Raw genomic sequence first — 20,908 nt, forward strand, 5'->3', positions numbered from 1 at the left:
GCTTGGTAAATATTTTTTGAATGAGTGATTCACATGTATTAACCAGTGACTCACCCATTGGATTGCTGTCTGAAGAGCCCCTGCACTGCAGGTGAATCAGGAAGGGAGAGAACCTTCCCCACAGATATCTGGGAACTGATGACACTTTGTTGCCAACTTAAAGAATTGAGGAAGAAGATCTTTGAGCAGTTCAGTTCATCTGACATTTAGTGAGTGTCCCACAGAGCTGGGTGTTGGGTATTGGGTGGAAAGTAAAGATTTATCCTCTAGGACAGGGTTTGGCAAAAACTCTGTAGCTGGCTGGTCTTTTTTTTTTTTTTTTTTTAATGTTTATTTTTGAGACACACACACACACACACACACACACACACAGCTCAAGCAGGGAGGGGAGGGGCAGAAAGAGAGAGAGGGAGACACAGAATCTGAAGCAAGTTCCAGGGTCTGAGCTCCAAGCTGTCAGCACAGAGCCCATTGTGGGGCTTGAACTTGTGAACCTCGAGATCATGACCTGAGCCAAAGTCGGATGCTTAATGGACTGAGCCATCCAGGTGCCCCTGTAGCTGGCTGCTTTTTTAAAAAACCTGTTTCTGCATGTATCAACGGTTCATTCTTTTATATTGCTGAGTTAAGTAGTCTGGTTTGTGGCTATATTGCAGTTTGTTTATCCATTCACTTATTTTGGACATTTGGGTTTCCAGCTTTGGGATATTACAAATAAAATTACTCTTAAAAAATTTTTTTTAATGTTTATTTTTGAGAGAGGGAGAGACAGTGAGAATGGGGCAGGAGCAGAGAGAGAAGGAGACATAGAATTTGAAGCAGGCTCCAGGCTCTGAGCTGTCAGCACAGAACCCGACATGGGGCTCAAACTCACGAACCATGAGATCATGACCTGAGTCGAAGTTGGGAGCTTAACCGACCAAGCCACCCAGGCACCCCAAATAAAATTACTCTTTGTGTAGATGTGTAACTTGGGTAAATGCCTGGAAGTGGAATGACTAGGTCATATGATGGGTGTATATTCAGCTTTCTACAAATGGTCAAATTGTTTCCTTTTTTTAAATTTAGTTTTTAAATTTAGTTTTTAGTAGTGTCTACACTCAATATAGGGCTCGAACTCCTCATGATCTGAGATCAAGAATTGCATGCTCTTTTGACTGAGCCAGCCATATGCCCCTGTCAAATTGTTTTCCAAAGTAGGTGTACAATTTTGCATTCCCACTAGCAATGTAGCAGGGTTCCAATTACTTCACATACTTGTGAATACTTGGTATCATCATTCTTTTTAATTTTAGCTATTTTAATAAGTAGGTAATGGTATCTCATTATGGTTTTAATTTGTATTTCCTTAATGACTAATGATGAGCATCTTTCATGTGCTTTTTTGCCATCTGTGTACCTTCTTTGGTTAAATGTCCTTTAAAATATTTTGCCACTTTGAAATTGCGTGGGTTTTCTTATTAGTGAAATTTGAGAGTTCTTTATATATTCTGGATACAAGCCCTTTATCAGATAGTCGATATACATGTGTTTCCTTGCATTATGTGACTTGTTTTTTCATTCTCTTAACAGTGTTTTTGAAGAAGAAAAGTTCTCAATTTTGGTGAAGTCTAATTTATCAACTTTTTCTTTTATGGGTCGTACTTTGGCAGTGTGAATCGAAGAAATCTTTGCTGAACTCCAGTTCACAAAGATTTTCTCCGATGTTTTCTCATCAAAGTTTTATAGGTTTGCGTCTGTGATCTGTACTTTTTAATAATTTTTTTGAATGTTTATTTTTGAGAAAGAGAGAGGGAGAGACATAGTACGAGCCGGGGAGGAGCAGAGAGGGAGACACATATAATCTGAATCAGGCTCCAGGCTCCAAGTTGTCAGTACAGAGCCTGATGTGGGGCTTGAACTCAAGTGCTGTGAGATCATGACCTGAGCCGAAGTTGGGTGCTTAACCAACTGAGCCATCCAGGCACCCCACATCTGTGATCTATTTTGAGTTAGATTTTGGTACAAGGAATGGATCGAAATTCTTTCATTCTTCCTTCTCTATTTTTTGATGGATGGATATCCAGGACCATTTGTTGAAAAGACTGTTCCTTCCCTAGGGAATTGCCTTGATACTATACCTTCATTGTAAATCACTTGTCCACTTATGTGGGCCTATTTCTGGACTCTATTATGGTTCCATTGATCTTGATGCCTGTCTTTGATGCTTATGGCACACTGTCATGTTTACTGTACCTTTACAGTAAGTCTTGGAATCAGATAGTGTAAGTCCTCCAACTTTGTTCTTCCTTTTCAAAGTTGTCTTGGGTATTTTAAGTCCTTTGTATTTTCATGTGAATTTTAGAGTCAGTTTGTCAATTTCTAGAAAAACCTGCTGGAATATTGATTTGTGTTGCATTGAATCTGTAGATGGATGTGGGGAGAATTGACCTTAACAACGTTGAATCTGTTGATCCATGAATACTTCATATGTCCCCATGGGTTTAGGTCTTTAAAAATTTTCTCTTAGCAATATTCTGTAATGTTCAACATATAGGACTTGTACATCTGTCATTAGATTTATCCCATGGGATAAATACTGCTTTCCCATTTTTTTGTTTTGTTTTTTGTTTTTTGATGCTGTCATTAAGGTAATTTTAAGTATTTTAATTTCTGGAACAGTTTGTATAGAATTGGTCTTATTTCTTCCTTAAGTCTGTAGTAGAATTTTCCAGTGAAGCCATCTGGGCCTGGAATTGCTTTGGGTGAAGGTTTTAACTAAAAATTCAGTTTCTTATGTGGCTCTAAGGTTATTCAGGTTATTGATTTCTTTTTGAGTGAGCTTTGGCAGTTTGTGCCTTTCAAGGAATTTGTTCATTTCATCTAAATTATCAAACTTACTGGGGCGCCTGGGTGGCTCAGTCGGTTGGGCGTCCGACTTCAGCTCAGGTCACGATCTCACGGTCCGTGAGTTCGAGCCCCGCGTCGGGCTCTGGGCTGATGGCTCAGAGCCTGGAGCCTGCTTCCGATTCTGTGTCTCCCTCTCTCTCTGCCCCTCCCCCGTTCATGCTCTGTCTCTCTCTGTCTCAAAAATAAATAAAACGTTAAAAAATAAAAATAAAAATAAATTATCAAACTTACTGATATAGAATTGTTGGTACTATTGCCTTATTATTCTCTCCTTATTATCCTTTTTAATATTTCTGTAATCATAGTGATGACACCTTTCTTCTGATAGTGGTATTTTGTGTTCTTAATTTTTTTCCTGGTTAGTCTGACTAGAGATTTATTAATGTTATTAATCTTCTAAAAACATAGCTTTTGTTTTCCTTATTTTCTCTAATATTCTGCTTTATATATTCCACTCTAATCTTCATTATTCCTTTTCTGCTATTTACTTTGGGTTTCATTTGCTATGCTAATTTCTTAAAAAGCTGGGGATACTGATTTGAGACCTTTTTTCTTTTCTGATAAGAGTTTAATGCAGTGCATTTGCCTCTGAGAACTGTTTTAGTTGCATTCCACAAATTTTCATTGATTTAAAATGTTTTCTTATTTCCCTTTTCATTTCTTCTTTTACCCATAGGCTATTTAGTAGTGTGTCAGTTGTTTCCATACAGTTGAGGGATTTTCCAGATTATCTGTCTGTCATTGATTTGTAATTTAATTCGGTTGTAGTCAAACAACATTGAATCGTTATAAATTTATTGGCAACTTGTTTTATGGCTCATAATATTATCTATTGTAAATGTTGTAAATACTTATGGAAAAATGTGTATTCTGTTGTCATTGGCTGGAGAGTTCTGTAAATGTTGGTTAGTGTTGTTTAGGTTGTCTATATCCTTGCCAATTTCCTGTCTGCTTCCTCTATCAGTTATTGAGAGAGGGGATGGAAAATTAGTTGTGAATTTGTCTCTTAGTGATAGCAGTTGTCCCTTCATATTTTAAAGCTCTGCTATAGAGGCATAAACATTTAGGATTATTTTATCTTTTGTCATTATTCAGTGACCTTATTTATTCCTGGTAATATTATTTGCTCTGAAGTCTACTTTGTGTGATACTAATTTGGCTACTCCAGCTTTCTTTTGATCAGTGTTAGCATGGTATATCTTTTCCATTCTTTAATTTTCCCCTATTTGTGTCTTACTTAAAGAGGGTTTCATTTAGACCATATGTAATTGGGTCTTGGGAATTTTTTTTTTTTTTTAATTTATGGGACAAATTCTGCTTTTTAACTGGGGTGTTTGGATCAGCTCATCTGTTTGATTAGGCAAAATTAATTAAAATCTGCCATTTTGTTATTTTCTATTTGTACCACTTGTTTCCTTTTTCTTTTTGCCTTCTTTTGGATTGAGTATTTGTATTCAGTTTTGTCTTCTTTGTTGGCTAATTTGTTAAAATTCTTGTGCAAGTTTAGTGGTATTCATCTTTAACTTTCTGCAGTTGACCATGTGACAGACTGCTTTTTCTGTAGCATAAGCCTTGAAATGGTATGCTTCTGCTTTTCCCTTCCCAGCTTTTGTGTTGCTGTCAAAGTTCTACTTCCATTTTTGCTTTAAGTAATTCTAGGGTGTCTGCTTTTTTTGTTTTCAGAACTTATAAGTATCGCTCCAGGGGTGCCTGGGTGGCTCAGTCAGTTGAGCGTCCGACTTTGGCTCAGGTCATGATCTCATGGTCTGTGAGTTTGAGCCCCGCATCGGGCTCTGTGCTGCGAGCCTGGAGCCTGCTTCGGATTCTGTCTCCTTCTCTCTCTGCCCCTCCCTACTTGTGCTCTGTCTCTCAAAAATAAATAAATGTAAAAAAAAAAAAAAGTTTAAAAAGTGTTGCTCCACTGTCTTCCAGCTTGTATGGTTTCTAATGAGAAATCTGCCATTGTCTTTGTTTTCCTGTGCTGACTATGTCTTTTTCCTCTGGTTACTCTCTCTCTCTCTCTCTCTCTCTCTCTTTAATGTTTTATTTATTTTTGAGAGAGCATGAGCAGGGGAGGCAGAGAGAGAGAGGGAGACAGGGGATCCAAAGCAGGCTCCACACTGACATTGGCGAGCCCGATGTGGGGCTTGAACTCACAAACCATGCTCTTGTGACCTGAGCCGAAGTTGGACTGAGCCACGCAGGCACCCCGAAAGAGTATCTTAAGCTGGCTTCCATGCTCAGCACGGGATCGTGCTCACCACCCTGGGATTGTGACCTGAACTGAATTCAGGAGTTGGACTCTTAGCCAGTTGAGCCATCCAGGCACCCCTCTCTGGCTACTCAAGATTTTCTCTTTATCGCTGGTTTTAAGCAATTTAATCGTAATTTGCCTTAGACTAGTCTTCTTTCTATTTCTTCTGTTTGGGGGTCACTGACTGACGTGGATTTATGGGTTTTCATCACATTGGGAAGTTTTTTGCCATTGTTTCTTAAAATATTTTGTCTGTTGTTCGTCTCCCCCTCCCCCTGCTCTGTCCATGTGTCCCACAGCTCACAGTTCATTTTTTTCCAGCCTTTTCCCCGCTGTGTTTTATTTATTTATTTTTTTTTCAATATATGAAGTTTATTGTCAAATTGGTTTCCATACAACACCCAGTGCTCATCCCAAAAGGTGCCCTCCTCAATACCCATCACCCACCCTCCCCTCCCTCCCACCCCCCATCAACCCTCAGTTTGTTCTCAGTTTTTAAGAGTCTCTTATGCTTTGGCTCTCTTCCACTCTAACCTCTTTTTTTTTTTTTTTTTTTTTCCTTCCCCTCCCCCATGGGTTTCTGTTAAGTTTCTCCGGATCCACATAAGAGTGAAACCATACCTTTCTCTGTATGGCTTATTTCACTTAGCATAACACTCTCTAGTTCCATCCATGTTGCTACAAAGGGCCATATTTCATTCTTTCTCATTGCCACGTAGTACTCCGTTGTGTATATAAACCACAATTTTTTTATCCATTCATCAGTTGATGGACATTTAGACTCTTTCCATAATTTGGCTATTGTTGAGAGTGCTGCTATAAACATTGGGGTACAAGTGCCCCTATGCATCAGTACTCCTGTATCCCTTGGGTAAATTCCTAGCAGTGCTATTGCTGGGTCATAGGGTAGGTCTATTTTTAATTTTTTGAGGAACCTCCACACTGTTTTCCAGAGTGGCTGCACCAATTTGCATTCCCACCAACAGTGCAAGAGGGTTCCCATTTCTCCACATCCTCTCCAGCATCTATAGTCTCCTGATTTGTTCATTTTGGCCACTCTGACTGGCGTGAGGTGATATCTGAGTGTGGTTTTGATTTGTATTTCCCTGATGAGGAGCGACGTTGAGCATCTTTTCATGTGCCTGTTGGCCATCCGGATGTCTTCTTTAGAGAAGTGTCTATTCATGTTTTCTGCCCATTTCTTCACTGGGTTATTTGTTTTTAGAGTGTGGAGTTTGGTGAGCTCTTTATAGATTTTGGATACTAGCCCTTTGTCCGATAAGTCATTTGCAAATATCTTTTCCCATTCCGTTGGTTGCCTTTTAGTTTTGTTGGTTGTTTCCTTTGCTGTGCAGAAGCTTTTTATCTTCATAAGGTCCCAGTAGTTCATTTTTGCTTTTAATTCCCTTGCCTTTGGGGATGTGTCAAGTAAGAAATTGCTACGGCTGAGGTCAGAGAGGTCTTTTCCTGCTTTCTCCTCTAGGGTTTTGATGGTTTCGTGTCTCACATTCAGGTCCTTTATCCATTTTGAATTTATTCTCACCATGTGAATGGTGTGAGAAAGTGGTCTAGTTTCAACCTTCTGCATGTTGCTGTCCAGTTCTCCCAGCACCATTTGTTAAAGAGACTGTCTTTTTTCCATTGGATATTCTTTCCTGCTTTGTCAAAGATTAGTTGGCCATACGTTTGTGGGTCTAGTTCTGGGGTTTCTATTCTATTCCATTGGTCTCTGTGTCTGTTTTTGTGCCATCCCCGCTGTGTTTTAATTTAGAGTTTTTATGTTGTCTTCAAGTCACTCATCTTTTCCTCTGTAAAACTGAATCTGTTCATGCTAGGCCTTGTAGTTTTCATCTCTAGGCAGTGGGTTTGATTCTTTCTTAAAATCTTCCATATATACTTAATGTGTTTGATTTTTCCTCTAGCTTCTTGAGCACTTGTAACTCGGTTTTAACTTTAATGTCCTTGTGTACCCTATCATTTGTACCATTTCTGAGTCAGTTTGATTGAATTCTTTTCATTTTGGTCATAATTTTCTGTTTCTTTGTATGCCTGGTAATTTTTTTATTGAATGCCAGACTTTGTGAATCTTGCCTTTTTTGGTTGTTGCCTATTTTTGCATTCCTATAAATATTCTTGAGCTTTGTTCTAGGATGTTACTTGGAAACAACTTGATCCTTTCAGCTCTTGCTTTTAATCACTGTTAGGCTGCGTTTAGTCTGGAGTTAATTTTTCTCCACTAACGAGACAGGACTCATCTGAGTAAATTTACTTAATGCCCTACAGGTTATGAGCTTTTCCACTCTGGGTCCTGAGAACGTACACCGTTTGTGGTCCTGCTGAACTGCAATTGTTGTTTCCCTGTTATCCTATAGGGTAGTTTTCTCTCCAACCTGGGGTAGTTTCTTCACACCACACACTGATCAAGTACTTTGCTTCATTCCCCGAGGAATTCCTCTCTGGATCTCTGGAGTTTAAAAAAAAAAAAAATTATTTTTAATGTTTATTTATTTTTGAGAGAGAGAGAGAGAGAGAGAGAGAGAGACAGATCGTGAGCAGGGGAGAGGCAGAGAGAGATGGAGACACATAATCTGAAGCAGGCTCCAGGGTCTGAGCTGTCAGCACAGAGCTGGATGCAGGGCTCGAACTCACGAGCTGTGAGATCATGGTCAGATGCTTAACCAACTGAGGCACCCAGGTGCCCCTGGATCTTTGCAGTCTTAACATCTGTGCATCTCTCTCCGGGACTTTCTGGAGCTGTTCTATGATTGCTGCCTGCCTGGCTTTTCCCAATTTTTAGCTGTATCCACTCACCTCCAAGAGTCTTCTGCACCTGCCCCCCACCTCCCCCAACCCCCCTCCCCCAACCTGCCCTGGAGTCCCTCTTCCTGCTTTGTAGCCTGGAAATGTTCTTGAGGCAGTAAGGCTCACCTCATATGTTTCCTAACTCAGGGACATTATCCTTTGTTGTTTGATGTCAATGTCTGGAATACTGGTGTTTTCTTTTATGTTATCCTTTTTCTCCCCCTAGTTGTTTCAAGTGAATAGTTAACTATGCCTATAACTCCATCTTGGCTGAAAGCCTTTACAAAATATACACCATTGTGACTATTTTGTCAGTGTTATATATATATAACAAGGTTTTCCTTATGGTTAGATGGACTGATCTATCACCAGTGTGTAGTGGCAGGCAGAGAGGAATGAACACTGGATTCCCAGTTCCTTGCCTTGGCCCTTGTTCCATCCCCACCTCAGAGTGGAAGACTCTCAGATGTATGCCTGACCCTGGTGGGGATGTGGGTTGTCCCTCTTTGCAGAGCACTGAAGGGGCTCTCCTGAACATACAGACACTGAGGCACACGATGCCCAACGTGGCTGTCTAGGGGTGGTGGTGAGGGGAGGGGTCAGGCCTAGCTTCCACGTCCTACCTGATTTGCTAGGTTTGTCTTCCTTGGTTAATTAGAGTGATGATTGCCTCTTGTTACTTAGGCCAGTGGTGGGACAGGACTCAGGGATGGGAATAGTTCCTTTTCCTTCCTGGATTTCAGTGGAATGATTCCAGGACAAGGAAGACCCCAGAGGGAGCAGATAGAGCTGTGTATTTTCGTTCGTAAGTGAGCTTTGTTTGTTTCTTCTTCCTGTGTCATCGGGTTGGTGTGCAAGACCTCATCCCTCACACCTCATGCTTTTCCTTGGTTCTAGCTTTTTCCATATAGCAGCTGTTCCCTCATTTCACAAGTCTGGTTTGAAGGACCAGAGAGTAAATATTTTTGTCTTTGCAGGTCATTTAGTCTCTGTTAGTCATTAGTCACAACTCTGCTGTTGTAGCTCAAAAGCAGCCACAGACCATAGGTATTTGTGGCTGTGTTCCAATAAAACTTTATTTAAAAACCAAGTGGAAAGAGCAGGAGTTGGCCTGTGAGTTGTAGTTTGCTGACCCTGCCTCAGTTCAAGCTTTTACTTTGCTGAAATATTTAATATTTTTGTGTGGTACCTCTATTATAATTGTTTCCAGAAATCACTGCCAGTTCTACCTTGCTTAAAACACAGATATCATCATGTTACTTAACTGACTAAATTACCTCTGGCTGTCTACAACATTCTCAGTAAGGGTCAGAGTCTCCACAGTCTGACCTCTTTTATATTTCTGGTCGTTTGTCAGCTCACGACCAGAAATATAAGTCTATTTGGCATATTTTCCTGCCTTGTGATAGTTCCATAAGCCTTAACTTTTTTCTGGAATGTTCTTTTCCTACGTTAGATGTGTCTACTGGAATGTTCTTTTCCTACATCAGGTGTGTCTACTGAAACTGTCAACCTGCCTTGGGAACCCTGTTTACATCCACCTTCTTTAAGAAGGATTCCAGAGCCCCTCAGGTGCAGGCAGTTTCTCCTTCCTTCATGCTGTTTGAGCACTCCTGTGGTGCTCCCTACTGATTTGCCCTTTGTCAGAAACCTGTGTGTGTGTGTCTCATCCCTGTTGACCCAGAATCCCTCAGGAGGTGAGAGGTGTGCCCTCTTGTGACCTCTGTAGTCTAGTGCAGGGCCTGACTCGGAGCAGAAGTGTCAAGTGTGTATTTGAGGTGGTGCATAAAGATCGATGTCTTGGGGGTGCATTGCTCTGGGGACTTGTGTCACAGGCACAGCTCTTGGCTCCTCCTTGGGGCACGCGTGCAGGCCCCTGAGGAGGTGGGCTGTGGGCAGGCTGACTGTGTAGGGCCCACACTCATGGGTCTGAGCGGCAGCAGGACCCGGTGGTGGCAGGCTTGGCTGTCACAGGTCTCCACTGCTGCTGCGGCTTCCTCAATGGCCTCTTGCCCTTTGGTTCCACAGAACTGCGGTGCAACCCGGGGCAGTTTGCCTGTCGCAGTGGTGCCATCCAGTGCATCCCCCTCCCCTGGCAGTGTGACGGCTGGGTGACTTGTGAGGATGAGAGCGACGAAGCTGACTGTCCAGGTGAGTGTGTCGGGCAGGTGGACACCAGTGGCCCTGCCTCTCCATGACAGCTGTGTGATTGGGGGGGGGGGGGGTGGTGGAGGATGATGTCTGCTGCAGCCAGTGCTGTATCCACTCATTGGAAGGTTATGTTGAGCTAACCCTCTCCCCTCTCTCTTTCTCGCTTAAAAAAAAAATTTTTTTTTTAATGTTTATTTTTGAGAGAGAGAGACAGAGCATGAGCAGGGGCAGAGAGAGGGAGACACAGAATCCAAAGCAGGCTCCAAGCTCCAAGCTGTCAACACAGCTCTTTGTCAGAGAGCTCTGAGCTGTCAACACAGAACCTGATGCAGGGCTCAAACCCACGAACCACAAGATCACGACCTGAACCAAAGTTGGACGCTTAACTGACTGAGCCACTCAGGCACCCCTCTTTCTCTGCTTTTTAAAAATAGATGCCCAACATGGGCAGATCCCAGAACTTGCAAGACGGCAGGGTTGGGGCTGGGATGAGGCAAGAGGGATGCCAAGGACGTCACATTTCAGAAGGCACTGCTGGCCCTGAGAGCAGTACCCCTGAAGTGTGATGCCCTCTTGCCTCCCCCCATACCTGGCTCTAGAGATAGGTGCCGTTTGAGACTTCGCTAGAATCCTGCGGGTCATTTGGACTGTCTTGGCTCGGCCAGCCCATCCTGCTCACTCAGTCCCTAGTAATCTTTCACTTGGTTTTCTCCTGACAGTGCATGGGCTCCTAAAGATCTATGCAGATGCCACAGAAAGTCTAAATTGTTGGTTCTCCATTTGGTTTCTGTCCCAGCACCTTCAGGGAATCTGACATACCCATGAGTAACAGTGTTTGCTACATCTCTGGTTCTCTGGGGGTGGGAGGTGGTAGTGTCTTCCCTGTGCTCATGCGTGTGTGGAAAACACATGCTTCATTCATGCCTTTCTCTTTTCCTGGGATTCTCTTGTTCTGTTTTCATGTGGGCAGATCCTACCTGTCCTTCAGGGCTTGGCTCAGATGATACCACAGCAAGCAGGCATCTCTGAGCCTTCTGCCTGGAGGTTTGCTTCTGCCAGCACCTGCTCCTTCCCTGTGACAGCATCCAGAACCCCACTGGTAATTCCTTTTTAAATGTTTATTTATTTATTTTGAGAGAGAGAAGGAGTGCACGCACTTGCCCATGCGAAAACAGAGGAGGGGCAAAGAGAGCAGGAGAGTGAGAATCCCAAGCAGGCTCCATGCTCAGCACGGAGCCCGATGCGGGGCTTGATCTCACAACTGCGAGATTGTGACCTGAGCCAAAATCAAAGAGCCAGACGCTTAACCGACTGAGCCACCCAAGAGCCCCAAACCATGGGTAATTCTCACCATTACCTGTACCCATGCTTGATCTTTCCTTCTAGACCTCCCTGAGAACAGGAGACCTGTCCTCCTTCTAAGTGTGACCTGGCCTAGAGCAGAGGTCCTTTTTAACATTCAGTAAATAGAAGGAGTGTTATAATTCCTGTAAGTCAGGTACTGAAGGAAAACCAATTAACTCCAACCAGGGAGATCCAGTAGGGTATCAAATAGGTGACACTTGAGCTGGGGACAGTTCTTTGAAGGGGCTTCCAAATAAGAAACAGAAGTGGTCTGGTCAGACTGAATTTACCTGAAAATATGGCCATTTAGAGGGCATTCCTACCCACCCCCCGTCATCCCTTGAGCCTGTTCGTTGGATTGTAAATGTCTGTGGTCAGGTACTTGCCTTTCCAGATGAATTTGAATGGTGGCAGCTGGGGCAGAAGCTTCTGGGACAGCCCTGTGTCTGGGAGCCCACCTGCACCTTCCTTTGGTACCAGCCCGGAGAGCATGAAACACTCAGTGCTTGGGGTGCTGATATTCCATGTTCGGTCATCTGTTGAGGACCAGTGGTTGTGACTGAGAGCTTCCCCAGGTCTGACTTACAGGGTGAGACTTCATATCCAGCCTCCTAGAGAATACTGTGAGCAAAGAACCAAATGATTCTTCGTTTGCTTTAAAGTAGAACACAACTTATTTGCTGAGGCACAGTAACTGCCCTGTTGTATAGAACCTGAAAACGGTAGTAGCCACTCTAGTTCATCTTGTTCATCTCTCCATCTGCTGTGGATTTGATAAAGGGAGGGACTAGATTTGATTTCTGGGTCACATGGTCTGGCACAGAGGGTCACAAGTCTGCTCAGCACAATGTTGATTTGAGGTTACATAGGTTGCCATATTTTCTCCCCAGAAAAGAGAAATAAAGTCTATCCAACGGGAGCCCAGATTTCTGAGTGGATGGATAATGTGCTCTAGGCCCCAACCACTGAGGGCCTGATGAGCATGGCAGTGCGTGAAAACTCAGGGAAGCCTGACAGGGCCGAGGAGTATTCCAGGAGAGGTAGAAGGGCTGAGGCACTGTCCGCCTCCAGGCTCACTCCTGGCCTCCTCTTGGGTCTGGTACTGTTGTCTGTTCCATGGGATAGTGGCATGCCATGATCCAGGTAGGGGATAAGCTTTGATTTCTATTTGTTTTTAAAGTTGGAATTCTGAGAAATGAAAGTTATCAAAATATACAAAGAATAATATAATGCTTGTTTCTCATGCTTGTTTCTCACTTCTGTAAATCAATAATTGCTGAAATTGTGTCCAATTTTTCCTAGTTTATTTTTTAAAAATTAATTTTTTAAAAACATCACAAGTATGTGAAATCCTCGTTAACATTTCCCCCTACCGAAACAAAGAAAAAGAAGAAAAATCTTTGTGTGTGGGGAGAGGAGTGTGGACAGGGGGTTAGCTGATAACCACTTTTGCTGTGGCCTTCCTTTATCTGGGGAGAGTTTAAGTAAACCTGTGCAAAGCCTTAGCCACACTTGGTCAGGTTTTTGAACATGGACTTCAGGACTTCTGGAGAGACCATACAAGATTATTTCATCATCCTGCTGAAAGCCTGCTAAAATTTTAGTGAAAGAGTATAAAAACATAAAACCACAGGGACAAAGAAAATGGGAAAAGATGTAACAGTAGACCAGTAATTTCAGCATGTTTGGGGAAGATGGGAAACGGGTGGCATGCTGGATATAGTCTGGCCTGCAAGGCTGGGGCTACAACATTCAGACCCCACTGCCAGCAGGCTTTGGATGTCAGTTGGCCCATGAGATCCTGCCCATGAAGTTTGCAAGGTAGAAGGGAGGTGGGCTCCTTCTTCCTCTGGCAGTGGTGCGGGTGCATGGGCTTAGCCCCAAATGAGGAAGTGCAGGGTTTCCACATCTTCCTCTGGCTGGCTGCCGCTGGGCTGCAGAGCAGCTGTGAAACTGGCAGAGGTTTTCTGTCATTTCCTGTCCTGTGGGCAGCTTCCAGACTCTGGACTACAACTGCAGAGGTAAAAGGGAAGGTTCAGGTGGTTCACTTTTATGCACACTCTGGCCTTTTCGATTGTTCTGAAAGGACCTGTTCCCTCTATTAAACTCCTCTCTTTTTGAAATACCTAGCATGATTTCTGTTCTTCTGACTGAACTATATTTGATGTAAATGGGAACTAACATAAGATGCATATAATTTTTAAATGGAGAAAAGTGTACAACTTTATTAGACATTAAAGAAGATTTGAATAAATAGAAACAGGGTTTTCTTGGCTAGAAAGACTCAATGTGGTTAAGTCACCTGTTCTTACATTGATCTGTGGATTCAGTGCATCTCCACAGGGGTTTTGGGGAAATGTGACAAGTCAGTTTTAAAACGTTTGGAAGAATGAAGTCCTAATATTGTAGGACACTTTGAAGAAGAGTAAGGTGTGAACAGTTGCCTTATCAGTGTCGAGGCTGACTTGACTGTTGGTTCAGGGAAGCACAGATTGGCCCATGCAGCAGAAGAGCTGCCAGAAATAGGCCCAAGAAACAGTACCTGGCAAAAGTAGAATTACGTATCTCTGGGGCAGAGGATAGATTCCTCAGTTCATAGTGTGTGACACTTGGGAAAGAATGTATACACAATGTACAGAAAAACCAGTTTCAGGTTAATTGAAGAACAGCTTCTAGAACACAGTCTAGGAAAATACTTTTTTATGACCTAGGTAGGAAAGGTTTTTTTGGTTTTGTTTTTAATTTTTTTTTTTTAACATTTATTCATCTCTGAGAGACAGAGACAGAGCATGAGCAGGGGAGGGGCAGAGAGAGAGGGAGACACAGAATCTGAAGCAGGCTCCAAGTTGTCAGCACAGAGCCCAATGCAAGGCTCGAACTCACAAACCGCGAGTTCATGACCTGAGCTGAAGTCCAACATTCAACCGACTGAGCCACCCAGGCGCCCCATGTTTTTGTTTTTAAGTCATAAAAAATATCAACTCTAAAGTAAAAGTGACCAGTTTACTAGATTAAAATTAAGATCTTCCCTTTATCAAAAGGTACCCATAAAGAATGTGAACAGATAAGCCATAGTGGGAGTATATTTGCAACATGTATAGCCCATAAAGGATTATAGTCCAGCACATTTAAGGAACTCCTACCCACGGACACAAGACGCACAGGCATGTCAAAGAAAAAGTAACAAGAACAGTGGTTAAACATATAAAAAGATACTCAGCCTCATTAGTATTCCAAGGCTACAGTGAGATTCCGCTTTACAGTTACTTAGATTGGCAAAAATTAAGCTGTCTGTTGGCAAAAATTAAGACATCTGACAAAACTGAGTGTTGGAGAGGGTGTGAGTGGGTTGGAAATCTTAATCTGCTGCTGTTGAGGAAGGTAAATTGATGGACCGGCATTAACTTGCAAAGCTGAACATTCTTGTATTCTGTGATCCATGATTTCCATTTGGTGGAACTCTAGAGAAATTCTGTAGCACTCTTCATACTAATAAACATCTTGGAAACAACCCAAATGTCTTTGTTCACACGATGGCATATTATGGACCAACGACAGTGAGTGAATGGTAGGTTCTTGCAGCAACATCAGTGGGTCTTCAAGACAGCCTGTAGGTTACGAAGGCAAGTTGCCAAAAAGTATGTACAGTACAATAAAGACAAGCAAAGTGACCATTATCTTATGTATAGCTACATACATGTGTGGTAAACCAAAAGAAAAAAGGCAAAATGTTGATACACAAAATTCGGGCTCCTGATTCTTCCCCAGTGGGGAGACAGAGGATAAAACTGGGAGAAACAACCCTACAGCTGATGTTTGAGTTCTTAAGTAGGGTGGGGGTTGAGATGGGGGGCTCACAACTGTATTTTTAGGCTTTATTTCTTAAATATGTGTTATATATATGTTCTTTGGAATATGTTAGATATTATCAAAGCTTCCCCCTCCCCCCCCCCCCAAGAAAAGCCAATAGGAAGCGAGTGAAAACTGACTTAACATGGCAGAGAAACTGTAACCGTGAGACTGCTTGAGAGAGAGAGACCATTAGGAAATGGGCCAGTTTGATGAGCAGCACCCCTGAAAGGCTTGGAGGCGTGAGATACTGAGGCTGGTGGGCACGTGGCATGGGAACGGATGGAGTTGGTGGGATTCTCCTTCACCACCTGTCTCCCTTCTCACTCTGCATAACTAGAGGATTCTTTCTCCTAGTGGCAGACATGAGGTTTATTTTCTATACCATCACTGCCCTGTAGAGTACCCAGGAGGCACGTGTGGCTATTGAGCACTGTGACCATTTCGAAAAAGGATGGACTTGGAGTGTAAAGTACATGCCGAATATCAGACTCAGTACAATAAAAGAGTAAAACACCTCAATGATACTTTTTTATATTGATTATGTGCTGAAATGATAGTATTTTGAATATATTGGGTTAAATTATTAAAATTAATTTCCTCTCTTGTTGAAATGTGGCTTGCATTATATGTCTGATGGACAACACTTGGACTTAAAGTCAGAAAAATAGGAGACACCAGGCCCAGCAGAGGGAAGCCGTGGAGGTTGAAGACAGAGGAATTCATTGAGGAGGGCACCTGTTGGGATGAGCACTGGGTGTTGTATGGAAACCAATTTGACAATAAATTTCATATTAATAAAATGAAATAAAACATGGAATGAATAAATCATGGGTATAAAAGGCACAACATAAAGAATGTAGTAAATGATACTGTAACAGCGTTATATGGTGACAGATGGTAGCTACACTTGTGGTGAACATAGCGTAACATACAGAGAAATCAAATCACTATGTTGTGTACCTGAAACTAATATAACATTGTGTGTCAATTCCACTGAAATATTTTTTTGAGAGTTAATTTAAATAAATATTAAGAGACAAAAAGAGGAATTAAGATAAATTCTCTATGGGGACAGGTGAGACCCTCAGCCATATTTTCTGCCCTGCTGTTCCAGTGCCAGCAGCCAGGGCTGTTTCCCTAGGCAAAGGATTTGAGGAGTCTTTCCTAGAGAAACTGGCACTTCTGGAAGGGGTAGAAGAGGTATGAACATAATAGAGGATTCCCAACTAAAAGGCTGACTCTCCTACTCTGCTCCCCACCTTGAGGCTCACTTGAACCCCACTAGTGTTTATAGAGCCTCTGATAAGCTGGGCCACCTTCTTTTTTTAAATGTTTGTTTATTTTGAGAGAGAGAGAGAGATCAAGATTGAAATTGAGCAGGGGAGGGCAGAGAGAGAGGGAAAGAGAATGCCAGGCGGGCTCTGCACTGTCAGCACAGAGCCCAGTGTGGGGCTTGATCTCACAAACCATGAGATCATGACCTGATCTGAAATCAAGAATCAGATGGTTAACCAACTGAGCCACCCAGGTGCTCCTGGACCACCTTCCTCTTAGACCTGAAAGACAGCCAGTGCTTTCTCGACTCTAGAAAAAAACATCTACTGGATGCTCACTGGACTCTAAATAAAAAGCATCCTGGACCAAAAGGGTCAGCACAGAGTGACCTGAGGTGGCTAACTCTGCTGTGTGAAAAATGGTGGTGGCTTTAGAACCAAGCTGCTAGGGCTGGAACCCTGCCCCCACCACTTACTGGCTGTGGTTCTGTGGGCAAGATGGGTTTTGAACTTCATTGTCCTCTAGTATAAGATGGGAAAAATAATAGTACCTGCCTCTTAGGGTTGTGGTGAGACTTACATAACATGATACCTATAAAGTGCTTAGAGCAAAATGTGGCACATGATAACCTCTGATATATATGAGAAAGACTTAGAATTTAGGGAGAAAAAGCAAACTTTGAAAATATATCTGACATCTTGCAAAACAGCAGTCTAGGAAACTTCAAACCCTCATCCCCAAACAGAGGGCGCACACATGAAGCAAGAAACTAGAGAATAGCTAAAATAATTTTATAGAAGCTCTGGAAAAGAGGTCTACAGGAACACCTAGTCGAGAAAAAGCCACATTGAAATGGTACGAAGTTTGGTGGCATTTTTACGCACCTTTGCACCACCCACTCCCCTCCCCCTCTCCTCCCGCCCCCAGTACACAGGAGATCTGAGGGGAGCAACAGCCCAGTTGCAAATTCCCTGCCTCTACCAGGAGGGAGCAGGGCAGACCTTACCTGCAATATTTGAGCTTGTCTGGGGCTGTTTGGGGATACCTGTTTTCTCTGAGGTGGGGCGGGGTGGGGGGGGATGCTCATATCTCAAGCTGTGAAAATGGTGTTTGTGAAAGCTGCAAGGGGACTCCAGAGCTGCAGATGCCTGGGGCAAGGTACTAGGGGTGAGGGATACAATCGAATATTTAAGACCCTGAGGAGTTGGGTGACACTCTGTGAAATTAAGACCTTTGTTTGTTTGTTTTTTTTAATGTTTATTTTTTAGAGAGAATCAGAGCATGAGCGAGGGAGGGGCAGAGAGACAGACAGAATCCAAAGTGGGCTCCAGGCTCTGAGCTGTCAGCACAGAGCCCGACGCGGGACTCAGACCCATGAGCCTTGAGATCATGACCAGAGCTGAAGTCAGATGCTTAACTGATGGAACCACCCAGGCGCCCCAAAATTAAGACCTTTAAGAACAGCTGTGTATACTTAAGAATCAGAAAAGTTCACACACAGGCTCAGGCAAGATGCATGTGCGGAAAAGACTTGAGGAGACGTTAAGCCTTCACTCCAGGCTGGTCTCAAGGCTCAGAACAAACCCTGCTAATTAGCAAAGGTCTTCTTCAAAGACAAAGCCAGTCTGCAAAGACTGGGAAAGGTGGCTGTTTATTCAGATGCCCAATTTTCAACAATAAAATCACAAGGCAATCAAAGGAACAGGAAAACATGGCCCATTTAAAGGAATACAATTAAGTGGTAGAAACTATCCTTGAAGAAACCTAGGCATTGGACATACTAGACAAATGTTTTAAAACTATCTTAAATATATTCAAAAAGCTAAAGGAAACCACAGAAAACTAAAGGAAATCAAGAAAATAATTTATGAACAATATGAGAACACCAACAAAGAGTAAGAAATTAAAAAGAAGACCAAACAAATACTGTAACTGAATTGAAAAATCCACTAGAGGGACAGTATGCTCCACTGGTCAGAAGAAAGACTAAGTGAATTTACAGGACATTTGAAATTGAGTCTCTGGAACAAGACAGACAAAGAAAGGTAAGCAGAGCCTTGAGGACTTAAGAGAGCACTCAACAACAGCAGTATACACATTTTTCCCCCTCAAGTGCGCAGGTAACATTCTCCAGGATAGACCATATGTTAGGCTACAAAACTAGTCAATAAGGTTAAAAGATTGAAATTATACAAAGTATATTTTCTAATCACAATGGAATGAAACTAGAACAGTAAGAGGAAAATGGGAAAATTCACAAATAATGGAAATTCAGTACTCTTAGCATCAAGAAGAAATCACAAAGGACACTAGAAAATATCTTGAGACAAATGAAAATGAAAACACTGCATATGAAAAACCAATGAGATACAATGAAAACAGTGCTAAAAGGCTGTAAATGTTACATTAAAAAAGAGACTCCTGGGTGGCTCACGTGGTTGAGCGTTCAACTCTTGATTTCAGCTCAGTTCATGATCCCAGGGTCATGGGATGAGCCCCATGTTGGGCTCCACGCTGAACGTGGAGCCTGTTTAAGATTCTCTCTCTCCCTCCCCCCCCCCCCCCCCCCCCCCCCGCTCACAAGTGCTCTCTCTCTCTCTAAAGTAAATAAAGGTAAAAAAAGATCTCAAATCAGAAACCTAACTCTACACCTTAAGGAACTACAAAAAGAAGAATGAACTAAACCCAAAGCCAGGAGAAAGAAGAAAATAAAGATTAGAACAGAGATAAATTAGAGAAAACAGAAAAATCAATGAACCCAAAGATCAACAAAATTGGCAGACCTTTAGCAAGAATGACTAAAAAGAGAACACCCAAATAACTAAAAGAAGAAATGAAAGTTGGGACACTATTACCAATAAAAAGAATTATGTAAGAGAGTATTCTGAAGAATTATATGCCAACAAATTGGTTGACCTAGATGAAATGGAAAATTCCTGGAAACAAGCTTCCGGAACAAAATTACAGACTGATATTCCATGAACAGTGATGCAGAAATTCTGAACAAAGTACTGGAAACAAAATCTAACGGCACATTAAAAGAATTATATACTATGACCAAATGGATTTACTCTTGGAATGCAAGGATGGTTCAACAAATTAAAGTCAATCAATGTAATATAGTGCTACACTAACAGAGTGTGGGGGAAATAACTACATGTTCATCTCAGCTCAGAAAAAAATACTTGGCAAAATTAACCTTTAACCATTCTTTTATGGTAACAAACACTCAATAACCTGGGAATAGAAAGAAACTACCTAAAAATAATAAAGACCATAGATGACACATCCACAGCTAACATCATACTCAGTAGTAAAGACTGAAAGCTTTTCCTCAGGAAGAGGACAAGGATTTCATCACTTCAACATGGTAATGGGAATTAATTCTAGCCAGAGCATTTAGACAAGAAAATAAAAGCATCAGAATTGAGAAGGAAGAAGTAAAATTATCCCTGATCACAGATGACATGATTTTACACACTCACTCACTCACTCACACACACTGTTGGAACTAATAAAAGAATTCAGTAAAGTTTAAGGACACAAAATACACTAACAATGAACAAAAAGGAATAAGGAAATGGTTCCATTTACAATAGCTTAAAAAAGAATAAAACACTTAGGAATAAATTTAACCAAGGAGGTGAAAGATTAGTACACTGAAGTCTATAAAACATTGCTCAAAGAAGTTAAAGAAGATACTAATAAATGGAAGGACATCCCATGTTTGCAGACTGGAAGAATTAAGAAGCTGTCAATGCTATCCAAGCAATCTACAGATTTAGTACAATCCCTATCAAAATGCCAACAACCTTTTTTGCCAAAATAGGAAATTCCATCCTAAAATTCATATAAAACCTGAAAGGACCCCAAATAGACAAAACATTCTTGGAAAAGAACAAAGTTATAAATCTCATACTTCTGATTTTAAAACTTGCTACAAAGCTACAGTAATCAAGACAGTGTGGTACTGGCATAATGACAGATATATAGGCCAATGGAATAGAATAGAGAGCCCAGAAATGGTGAAATTACTTTCCACAAGGGCATTGTTCAGTGGATGAGGGGAAGATTATTTTCAATAAATGGTGCTGGAAAAACCTGACAACCACATGCAAAAGAACCTTCACTTAACACTATACAAAAATTAATCCAGCCTGGGACAAAGACGTAAGTATAAGAGCTGAAACTATAAAACTAATAGAAGAAAACAGGAGAAAAGCTTCATGACATTGGATTTGGCAATGACCTCTTACATGTGGCATCTAAAACATGGGCAGCAAAGGAAAAATATAGATAAGTTAGGCTACATCAAAATTTAAAACTGCATTAAAGGAAACA

The 20,908-nt window shown here is 41.9% G+C and overlaps 1 protein-coding gene across 2 annotated transcripts in view; it reads left to right on the forward strand.

Annotated features, from left to right (window-relative positions):
• Nucleotides 1-20,908, forward strand: part of DGCR2 (DiGeorge syndrome critical region gene 2) — a 99,463-nt gene that overhangs the window by 24,990 nt on the left and 53,565 nt on the right. The window contains exon 2 of one of the 2 annotated variants that reach the window (XM_060612997.3): nt 9,974-10,096. The exons of the other annotated variant lie outside the window; for it this stretch is intronic. Coding sequence (XP_060468980.3) covers nt 9,974-10,096 — 123 coding nt within the window. The remainder of the gene's footprint in view (nt 1-9,973; nt 10,097-20,908) is intronic. 2 annotated transcript variants of the gene reach the window in all.

This window comes from Panthera onca, chromosome D3 (assembly GCF_046562875.1).
Source record: "Panthera onca isolate mPanOnc1 chromosome D3, mPanOnc1 haplotype 2, whole genome shotgun sequence".
NCBI classification, from domain to species: Eukaryota; Metazoa; Chordata; class Mammalia; order Carnivora; family Felidae; genus Panthera; species Panthera onca.